At 45.3% G+C, this 10,299-nt stretch overlaps 7 protein-coding genes across 8 annotated transcripts; 3 read left to right on the forward strand and 4 right to left on the reverse strand.

Annotated features, from left to right (window-relative positions):
• Nucleotides 1–467: 467 nt before the first annotated feature.
• BDCG_17340 (uncharacterized protein) lies at nucleotides 468–1,112 on the reverse strand (the record flags this gene model as incomplete). The annotated part of the gene is made up of 1 exon (XM_045426477.1): nucleotides 468–1,112. The coding sequence occupies one exon, from the start codon at nucleotides 1,110–1,112 to the stop codon at nucleotides 468–470; it is 645 nt and encodes a 214-aa protein (XP_045281745.1).
• Nucleotides 1,113–1,284: 172 nt separating this feature from the next.
• On the reverse strand, nucleotides 1,285–1,998 carry BDCG_17341 (uncharacterized protein; the record flags this gene model as incomplete). The annotated part of the gene is made up of 2 exons (XM_045426478.1): nucleotides 1,285–1,908; nucleotides 1,930–1,998. The coding sequence occupies 2 exons, from the start codon at nucleotides 1,996–1,998 to the stop codon at nucleotides 1,285–1,287; spliced, it is 693 nt and encodes a 230-aa protein (XP_045281746.1).
• On the forward strand, nucleotides 1,788–5,838 carry BDCG_17342. Of its 2 annotated transcripts, XM_045426480.1 has the most exons (2): nucleotides 1,788–3,021; nucleotides 3,088–5,838. In XM_045426480.1, exon 2 carries the CDS (start codon nucleotides 4,965–4,967, stop codon nucleotides 5,277–5,279), a length of 315 nt encoding a protein of 104 aa, XP_045281748.1. In that variant the 5' UTR covers nucleotides 1,788–3,021; nucleotides 3,088–4,964; the 3' UTR covers nucleotides 5,280–5,838. The 2 variants fall into 2 exon arrangements, with proteins under 2 accessions (XP_045281748.1, XP_045281747.1); XM_045426479.1 differs by having other exon boundaries at nucleotides 1,788–5,838.
• Nucleotides 3,031–4,097, reverse strand: BDCG_06572 (uncharacterized protein; the record flags this gene model as incomplete). The annotated part of the gene is made up of 3 exons (XM_045422321.1): nucleotides 3,738–4,097; nucleotides 3,390–3,568; nucleotides 3,031–3,034 (listed from the first exon to the last, which is right to left on the reverse strand). The coding sequence occupies exons 1-3, from the start codon at nucleotides 3,939–3,941 to the stop codon at nucleotides 3,031–3,033; spliced, it is 387 nt and encodes a 128-aa protein (XP_045277988.1). The 5' UTR covers nucleotides 3,942–4,097.
• A 1,028-nt stretch (nucleotides 5,839–6,866) lies between the features above and the next one.
• Nucleotides 6,867–7,959, forward strand: BDCG_17343 (uncharacterized protein; the record flags this gene model as incomplete). The annotated part of the gene is made up of 1 exon (XM_045426481.1): nucleotides 6,867–7,959. Exon 1 carries the CDS (start codon nucleotides 6,898–6,900, stop codon nucleotides 7,957–7,959), a length of 1,062 nt encoding a protein of 353 aa, XP_045281749.1. The 5' UTR covers nucleotides 6,867–6,897.
• A 318-nt stretch (nucleotides 7,960–8,277) lies between these two features.
• BDCG_17344 (uncharacterized protein) lies at nucleotides 8,278–8,460 on the reverse strand (the record flags this gene model as incomplete). Its single annotated transcript, XM_045426482.1, has 1 exon — nucleotides 8,278–8,460. One exon carries the CDS (start codon nucleotides 8,458–8,460, stop codon nucleotides 8,278–8,280), a length of 183 nt encoding a protein of 60 aa, XP_045281750.1.
• Nucleotides 8,461–8,755: 295 nt separating this feature from the next.
• On the forward strand, nucleotides 8,756–10,296 carry BDCG_06573 (uncharacterized protein). The gene has a single exon (XM_045422322.1). The coding sequence runs from the start codon at nucleotides 8,900–8,902 to the stop codon at nucleotides 10,049–10,051; it is 1,152 nt and encodes a 383-aa protein (XP_045277989.1). The 5' UTR covers nucleotides 8,756–8,899; the 3' UTR covers nucleotides 10,052–10,296.
• The last annotated feature ends 3 nt before the right edge of the window (nucleotides 10,297–10,299 follow it).

Genomic DNA, 10,299 nt, shown 5'->3' on the forward strand with positions numbered 1-10,299 from the left:
CGAATCTCTTTCCTAGGTTCTGGTATGTTTTTTGAGAAGTTCTCCTGGCAGTATTATTGTTATTAGGATTATTATTATTGTTGTTGTTGTTGTTGTTGTTGTTGTTGTTGTTGTTGTTTTTACCTTTATTTTTATTATGTTTTCTTTAACACAACACAAGAGATGGGAGCGGAGAATTAGACTATAAGTCAACTATAAATATATATATATCAATATAAAGAGCAATCTATACATCATATCTAGGAGTAAAATGTACATATACATAGATCATCAAAGAAGGGAATGAAAGAAAATTAGCAAGCTCTGTACAGCAGCAACAAACTGCAAAATCAGCCACCCTTTCTTAACTCTCTCTTGTAAATAGCTGTAGCATTCCCAAGGAACCCTGTGAACACCTGCTCAGCAACATGAGGCACAATTGAATTTGGCAAGTTCTCACCCTTCTTGTTGCAGTTGTCCACAGTCTTCTACTTCATCTTCTCAATCCACTCCTGCACCACCTTGAACTCCCACTCCGCCCTCTTCTCCTCGCCCTTATCATGCGCGTCGACCATGTCAATCAGGTGCTCACAGGCCTTGACCCACTGGCTCGCAACCATCATCCAAGGTTCCATGTCTGTCGCAAACTCTTTCATGACCATGCGTGGCATGATCTTGAGCAGCTTGGAGAGGAGCTGCAGGCACTTGCAGAGCGGCTTGGAGCCATCATTGCTCTTGCCACAGTTGGACCAGCCGGCCCAGAAGGCCCCGATGTCCTTGTCGAGCATGGGCAAGTGCACCTCTGGAGTACAGTAGGGCCAGTTCTGGTTGAGATCGGAGAAGGCAACAAGGGCCTCATGGACTTGTTTGTTGTCACCAGAGAGTTCCTGCAGAATTGCGGCCATTGATTCATCGGCGTTGTAGGCGGGTTCATTCCACATGTAGTTGGCATAGTTGGTGAGAGTGGGTAGCGAGGGATAGGGCTCAATCATCATGTTGAAGGTGAAGCCCAGGAGGTACTTGTACAGAACAGCAGCACGGCCGGTGAGGGGGTTGAGAAAGAGGCAGTCATGCTTGCTGTCATTCACTGGGAAGTTGTCCCAGATGAACATTTTCTCGGTTATGTAGGTCATGAGAGTGCAATTGATGCTCTTGATGATGATCTTGTTGCTGAAGACTCCTTCGCCAGTCCACTGGACTCAGATTTTCTTGTCCAGGGTAGTACCAAACTTCTCCTTGTACAGATCAGGCTGGCTGCCAGTGTAGTTGGTGGGGACAGTCTCAAGGTTGAGGAGACCTAGGGGTTCAATGTATTCCTTCTGAAACATGGTTCAGATAGTAAGTCTGGGCTTCCGCCAGCCAGTGCCAACTACCCTTGTTCTCCCACTTTTGCTTATCCTCTTCGCAGTGGAATTGGAGGGGAATGTCATTAAGGGCAATGTAGAAGCTGTGGACACCAAGGTCACAGATCTGGTTGAACTTGGTGACAGTAATATTAAAGTCCTCTTCGGACGAGTAGCAGATGGAAGCACAGGGGGAAAGAGCATAGGTGAAGTCCACATGATTGACATTCGCAGTGGTTACGAGCTCCTTGAGCTGCTCAAGGGCGTCACCTTCGTAAAGATCGCGCCACTCATGGCGGAGTTTAAGGTCATCCTTGGTAGTGTAGATGTAGGTGTTGATTTTATGTCTCTCGTAGAACACGTAGTGGTCGAGGCGCGACTGATGCGACCAGGGAATGCCATAAAACCCCTCAATGGAGCCACGGATGGACATGAGCGGCCAGTCGCACACTTGGATACCGGGGACACGGTCGTCGCCATCGACAAGCTGGCGAAGGGTCTGTGCCGCGTAGTAAGTGCCGCGCTTATCCGCACCATTGAGAGCAATGCTCGGGCGGTAGCCATCGGCGTCAAGGCCATCCGCGTACTTAGTTAACTACCACCTAACTAGTGCCTTGGCGACGGCAGAGGGCGTCCGGGTTTTCTTTCTTGGTGCCGATGAAGATTTGGTAGCCATCGAAGGAGTCTGCGACTGAGGGAGTACCGCCAGCAGAGATGACAATCTGCTTCACTGCATCTATTGTGGCCTTGTCTTCGGCATCCCCAGTTACAATAGTGACGGGACCGCGGAGTGAGACCGCCCGGCCCAGCGGCGAGATCTATTGCGGAGGAGGCCAAACCTTGTTGACCTTTGGCGGCGGACGGCACTCGGGAGCCGCGTCGACTGGCCCAAGCCAAGAGCAAGGAGGGCGAGAACAAAGGCCCGGAGCCCGGATCGGTAATGGAAGTGCATGGTCAGCCTTTTTTGTAAGAAAAGGTTGAATGGCGGAGGAGGAAGCGCAACACACGAACTCAACGTCGGCCAGGGCACGGTTTATGTGTTAATTTGTTTCTTGCATCTGATCGTATATCGTCATTCGCCGGTGGAGACAGCATAGGAATGACCATGGCTATAACTGTTACCCATACTATAGTCATAACCAGAGCCCCGATGTGGACGGGGTCTGGGGAGTCCTATGGAGCCTCCCGGACGCAGTGTAGACAGAAGACATGATGGACCGGACCAGTATTATATTGTGGAGGCAGAGACACCGCGAACTGGCCGCTGCTGGGACGTGTACGCTGCAACCGTTACAGTTTGCCCAGTTCCCCGTCTGCAACGTTGGTGATGATCGGCGAACAAGGCGAGCGGCGTATTTACTCCGAGTCCGAGTTTTTTTATCAGGTTTCACGGAAGGTTGTTAGTTTGCCTTGAAGTTCACTTGGCTCCGAGAAGCAGACATTATTCTTCATTCCCAGTGGGGTTCATTCTCCTTGCCCTATAATAATGATATCCCAAGTGTTCGCGGGGTTGGCTTCCGCTTAAATAGTCCATGGCGAGCGAGTGCGCTAGAGTTACTGCTGTACCAAGGGACTCGCGCCTGGGACAGGGATGACTGTCAACGATTGATATGTTGATATGCTGATATGATGGATGATATGTGAATATTTCGGCCGAGCTCATCATTTTTCTTGCGGGAGATTGGGTGGATGAAGAAGAGTCAGTCCCTTATCTACAAGTTAGTTTATTTCTCCTTGATGTAACTACTCATATTGCCTGATATAGAGCTGTCAATACTGCTAAGAGGTTAACTCTGGCTCTGGCTCTGCCTCTACCTCAAATGATGTCTGCTTCCAGAAGTGACACAGTGGCGAGAGGAGCAATGTGGTGAGCTACAAAAGTTGTCTGAAAATAACCGGATCGATTCTCCAATTCCCCAACATATCCGGGAGAATATAACTAGAGTTCGACTTGAACTCACTGCACCTAACTACTGGAGCCACCAAATCGGTCAATCCCTAAAGGTGGGGGAATGCAAGCTGCAAGTCTGCTCCAGGTCAACCAACATCACCCCGCTATAAACACACTTATCAACGCCGAGCCAGAGATCGGCATTCCGCGCTATATTAAACTCGGGCTTAATAGTGGCGCCGATGGTGTTGCCGGCCTTATTTCTCAGAATCGAACCGGTGGACGGCGTGAGACACTGAGCACTTAGGTCAACAACACAACACTCGCCGAGGACGTCCGGGCTCGGATCTGATACCTACTACTACTGTGTAGTCATGCACTCACTCCATACATGCGTCTATTTGCAAGAGGCGCCGTGCAGAATCATATCCCATCCATTCAGGCTGCCCAGCGCTCCACCCTCGATATCAAATCAACCCCATATAACCGCTCGTTTGGTACCTCCAAAAGCCTTATCTAGATACCGACCTGGGCTTGCCGTTCTCCTCCGGGCCCTGGTTGAATGGCCGAGCAACTAGCTTGAAAGTCGTTCTGTCTGCCGCAACTGGTGCTTGAGCTGCACCACGGTTGCTCCCCAGCGTACCACTCATGGGAGATGATTTCTTCACAGGTGATTGCAACGTGATGAATCTGATGCGTCTATGGCACACAGAGAAAAAGAGACTCATGAGTGGAAGCAGAAAAATGGCTAAACACGGAGATACTATTTGAAGGGAGGGAGGACATGTCTTTTAATTCCAAGCACAGATCGCGCTCCTTCAATCCCGTTTCTAACTGAAAAAAAAAGCCCATGAGTGACGGACATTTTGGAGAGAAGAGAGCGCTTTCCAAGCTTTATATTCTTGTATTCTATTGCCTATATCCTATTTCTCCCGGAAAACAAATCTCCTGGTGGTCACGAAGCGCTGTGCGGCTAGGAAAGTTATGGGTTTCGGCCCGAGGCACTTTAACCTACCCCCCAAAGTGGTGTGTGCGCCGATGAAGGCCAGAAAAGCCTTGTGAACCCAATTGAGCCACAGCCTCAAAGGATATATGGAACCCTCCACCTCATACTTTCCTGCTGTGATGTCGCTGTTCCCTTCCTTGGCTCTGTGGAGAGCAGACAGGCTATTTTACATGGTTCCCCTCACAGTTCTTAAGAAAGCTATGTAGAGGAGAAATCCGGTTGGATGGATCAAGGGTCCAGTGTTTGCGGAGAACTGCAATCGAAGCCCTGATTATTACAGTTCGCCGCTACAGACTCGCCGAAGGGTAGGCATCCTGCACCCCCAGAGCGCTCAGGCTCTCACGAACGCAGTACGACCCCAGATCACCCTTTTTTCCAAGCGCAACTGTATCCCCTATCCTATACAGCGTCCCAAGCCCTATGTCGGACGTGGTCATAGGTGTGAGTGGAATGACAAGTGAGTAAACGCAAGCGAAGTCAATCTGAGACAAGATGATATGGTATCCGAACCCGTGAGGCCGTGAGGTGCTATTTTGGCCTTGCTTTGAAATTTATTCTACCATCGTGGAACCTGTGTAGTGGGGAAAAAGGGGACCGGTCTGTGGTGAAAAAAAAAAAAAAAGCCCAACTGTCTTATCAAGTATTTGGTGAGTTTGAGAGATAGAGGAAAAAGCTCTGCTGGCATTGAAGCCTAACAGCTTCTAAGGATTGTTTCAGCATTGATGCCAGGCGGCAACCTGACAGAATGGTTCAGAACCTGCAGTATTCTTCCGGCTCGGGTGCATATCAGCGCCCTTCAATCCTGGGGGAGGGGGTAGTGGAAGCAAACATTGACAGAAGCACGTATCAGAAGTTCGAAGGAAGGGTGATACCAGGGGGCGCAATGCGACGAGCGCTTTTTGATGCTATGCCACACATGGAGGGAGAGGAGGCTAGGCTAGGAGTTCAGCGTCATAGTGGACATGGCTGCCTCGGTGAGAGTATTAGAAGCTACGCATTTCAATGTCACAATGACCAAGGCTGGGTAGTGCAGCTTTCTCCGCTTGTCCTATCCGGGTGAGGATGCTTCAACACAGAGTGTAATCGACGCTGAAGAAGCAGTGAGTGGTGTAACGGAGGCTGGTTGAACACCTGTTCCTTTAGAGTGTGATCTGTTTCTCAGAGTACTCCAGAGGCCATGATAGTCTTGATAGGAATTATAGTGTTCAATAATAGATATGAGACTGGATGCTTTGAGGTAGCGCAGATTAGCACTGGTCATATCTTCCTTCTCCTCTATTCCCTGGTTGTTGTAGCGCTGAGTGCAGGCCACTTGGTTCAGCTGCCAGACAGTATACGGGATGAGAGATTCTGCTCAAACTAACTTACAATTCTGATCTTTTACATTAGTTACTGACATAGTTGCAAAATTAGGTAATTGTATAATTCTTGAAAGAGAGGTGAATTAGAAATATGACCTTATGTTACTATTAATGAGCTTTGGTTAGTTACCTGTCAATTAACCAGAGTAAAAACTATGTCAACATGTAATATATTGATTAAGAACATTCAACAACTGATGATAGATAGTTAAATAGTGCTCATACTCTTAGTTTGATCTACTGCTAACTGTTAATGTTCTTGACACAGAGTTGTATAGAGGTAGGTAGTGTTGAAACCTCATCATTTCTAAGGATGAATGTGTCCTCTCTCACCCAATTGTGCCCTTCACTTTTCCACACACCATCTACTTATTTACTGGTGCTGCTGCCAGAGAAAAAAGTCTCAGTTTCACGGCTTAAAATTACTCATTCAGAATCCTCAAAACAAGAAGCCAGGCTGCAGATGTGTGAAACCTGCCCTGGAGGGTCATTCACAGACAAGGACAAACTCTTCAAGAATGTCCATCTTCACAATTGCTGCCTGGTGAGTGATGATGATATTGTGGCGGACATATTACTTGTGAAAACAGAATTTTCCCAGCCCCCCCTGAAAATTAGTAGCAAAACACCACCAAAAAATCAAAATATCCGCATTTCTCTAGAATCATTCAATATCATCCAATACGCGTCTTTTTCAATCAAATATCATCCAAATATATGTCTTTCTTACCTTTATCATCAATATGTCACCTCAACTCTGTGATTTCATCATCAACAAGATTGTACATCTTCTTAAGAATGATTATATATCTGCTGAGATCATGTGAAGCATTGATTATCATCTGTGTATATTGAATTCAATGAAATCTTCACTGTTTTGAAACTGCTAGAGAATGTCAAAGATCATATCAGATATCTCTTCAATTCTGAAGAGATTTGATAAAGATTTTGAAGCTTTTTTGCATCATACAGTTGAGAACTTCATAAGAGAAAAAGATATAAAAGAATATTTCAGATCTACTTATATAGAATAGTATTATAATAATTAGAAAGATTCAGATTACAATTCATTATAATATAAATTTAGAAGTGAAAGCAGTATGAGATCTGTTCTCATCACTATAAATAGTGAATAAAGATGATTTGAATTTCTGCAATTTTGTCTGTTATAATGGACTTTTTAACTCATCTCTTATAATTTGAAATATACTCTTGTCAATATTCATATGAAGCAACTGTTCCCTTGTCAATCAATTGAAGTATTCATCAAATTGAGGTATTGGACTGCTTTGAATTGGAGATGGAACAGCGGATTCGATGGAAGATTCAATGGCGGATTCGATGGAAGATTTCAACGGCGGATTCGATGAAAGATTTCAACAGTGTATTCGATGGAAGATTTCAACGGCGGATTCGATGGAAGATTCAACGGCGGATTCGATGGAAGATTTCAACAGTGTATTCGATGGAAGATTCAACGGCGGATTCGATGGAAGATTTCAACAGTGTATTCGATGGAAGATTCAACGGCGGATTCGATGGAAGATTTCAACGGCGGATTCGATGGAAGATTCAACGGTGGATTCGATGGAAGATTCAACAGTGTATTCGATGGAAGATTTCAACAGTGTATTCGATGGAAGATTCAACGGTGGATTCGATGGAAGATTTCAACAGTGTATTCGATGGAAGATTCAACGGCGGATTCGATGGAAGATTCAACGGTGGATTCGATGGAAGATTCAACGGCGGATTCGATGGAAGATTTCAACAGTGTATTCGATGGAAGATTCAACGGCGGATTCGATGGAAGATTCAACGGTGGATTCGATGGAAGATTTCAATGGCGGATTCGATGGAAGATTCAACGGTGGATTCGATGGAAGATTTCAACAGTGTATTCGATGGAAGATTCAACGGTGGATTCGATGGAAGATTCAACGGTGGATTCGATGGAAGATTTCAACAGTGTATTCGATGGAAGATTCAACGGTGGATTCGATGGAAGATTTCAACAGTGTATTCGATGGAAGATTCAACGGTGGATTTGATGGAAGATTTCAACAGTATATTCGATGGAAGATTCAACGGCGGATTCGACGGAAGATTTCAATGGCGGATTCGATGGAAGATTTCAATGGCGGATTCGATGGAAGATTCAACGGTGGATTCGATGGAAGATTTCAACAGTGTATTCGATGGAAGATTCAACGGTGGATTCGATGGAAGATTCAACGGTGGATTCGATGGAAGATTTCAACAGTGTATTCGATGGAAGATTCAACGGTGGATTCGATGGAAGATTTCAACAGTGTATTCGATGGAAGATTCAACGGTGGATTTGATGGAAGATTGAACAGCAGATCTGAATGTGGATGATAATGAGATTGTGAATTCAGTTCTTCTATTCCTTTCATCATATATTTCATCATCATCACATTGATTATCTCACTTGAGAATGCCATATTGAATGAAGTTGAAGCTGCCAGAGCTGAAGGAGGGAATATAATCACTGACATTTGAGAGATCTGTATAGAAGAATTGATTATAGAAATTATAGATTCATTCTTCTGATTCTTCTTCTTCTTTCTACTCATTAATCATTTTGTCATCTCTCTTATTCTTTATCTCATTGATAATCACCCATTCATACAATCTGTATGAGATGTCAGACTCAGATGTAGGGATTCACGGATATCAAGGATTCTCAGACTGAGTCTCTATATTCTTCTCATTCATCTGCTCCTCTATCTCATCATTGACTGGATTCTCTCCATTATCCAGAACTTCTGGAACAGGTAGTTTGGAGAGACTGAGACGCAGGATAGAAGTCTTTATACAGGCTTGCAAAGCAGCAGGACAGCAGGTGTTGTGAGGCATATTGAAAAAAGGGTTGATTGATATATGTGGATTTGATGATAAAGGTAAGAAAGACGCGTATTTGGATGATATTTGATTGAAAAAGACGTGTATTGGATGATATTGAATGATTCTAGAGAAATGCGGATATTTTGATTTTTTGGTGGTGTTTTGCTACTAATTTTCAGGGGGGCTGGGAAAATTCTGTTTTCGCAAGTAATATGTCCGCCACAATATGCGCACCCTGATGAAAGTGGGCTATATTCAACACGTCAGGATGCTCGGTGGTGTCTTTTTGTAGTGTGTAGTTATAGTTATACTAACTATTTTAAAGATAGAACCAATGTCATTAGTTAGCGTCGGCGATAGTTATCGAACCCGCGAGTCTTCGCAGTCGATCTGGTCGTTGATCATTCATTTAAATATTGTTCACACTCCTTCATAACAAATCTTAGATGAAATGTCACATCTCATATTCAGTATATTTTCCCCTGGACACCAATATCCTCACTATGGCCACGCCACGGGCCCTAGTACGCCAACGCTCCTCGGCTTGCCCCCTGAGATCCGCAGGCTCATTTTTACCTGCTATTTTCGATCCGTCCGGATACGCCAGAAGCTCACATACCCATATGAAGCCGTAGAAGATCAATTGGCTATTCTGCGGGTCTGCCATCAACTCTACCACGAGTCTGAGCCACTCGTGCTTCCAAATGTACAGCTCTTCTGCTATAAAAACACAGATGTGATAAATACTCTTACCAAGATGAGCTCTGAACAAGTCTCACAGCTTCGGCACATGGTAGTCCACCATTGCCCCGTGGGATTCAATTTATCTTCGAAGGAAAAGTCTACCGGCGTTTCATCTGATCGGAAGCACGACACCAACGACGACAACGACGACGACAACGTCGGTGAGGATCCTGTCAGATACTTCCATCTTGGTGCGATTCTTGGCCTATTCCCGGGACTGCAGCTTGACATCCTCGAGGTCTTTTGCGAGGTACGCGGAGGACCCTACACGGATTTTCAAACCACGGACTGCTTCGGGTCCCTCCTTGGAGCTGATGGTTACCGGCAGCTTTGGATGCGTGCAAGCGAGGGCGACGGAGGGGCGTGGGTTGATACTCCAAGTTCTTTTGAATGGAAGGACTACATAGCGACCAAGTTCAAGCCGTATAATGGATGGGTCCGGATGAGGCTGCCACGACATGAATGGAGAGATGTGGGCAGAGATACCCCACAGGGAGAATTTTGGCACAGAGCTCAAGAGGCCGGGTTCACGCTCGTTAAAAAAATCGACTCTCCAAACGATTCTGATGAGGATGGGCAAAGTATGTATGGACACAGGAGCGAGGATGTAGCCGATATCGTTGTGGATAGAGGCGATGCGGACTTCGCTGTCAAGAAGGATGGCGATCAAGTGCTGAGATGCATTGAGCGAGATTATTTGCTGGGAGAGACTCCCGCGTTCTTTAAAAGCACTTCGGACGCCCTACGGAAGCTTTTCAAAGACCATAGCTTGGAGACCATCTGGGCCATGGATGGATTTGATGATGGCACTCTTAATTATTGGGACTTAGGGGATAATGCGTATTCGAGAAGGTATTAACTAGCCATGGATGATGTTTATATATATGTACATACATATGTACACATTTTGCCAGAATTCTGGATCCGGGGAAAGGCATAGGGAGTTATGAAATATTCTTCTAGCAATGTTGAATGTATGATGAGCGCATAAATAGAAGAGAAAAGCAGATTGTAAACCACCACAGCCGTTGTCTGTACCTATTTTCTATTATTGATATACTGATATACCCTGCTGTGTTATTTCTTTTCTTTTCTTTTCTTTTCTTT

This window comes from Blastomyces dermatitidis (genome assembly GCF_000003525.1).
Source record: "Blastomyces dermatitidis ER-3 genomic scaffold supercont1.7, whole genome shotgun sequence".
NCBI classification, from domain to species: Eukaryota; Fungi; Ascomycota; class Eurotiomycetes; order Onygenales; family Ajellomycetaceae; genus Blastomyces; species Blastomyces dermatitidis.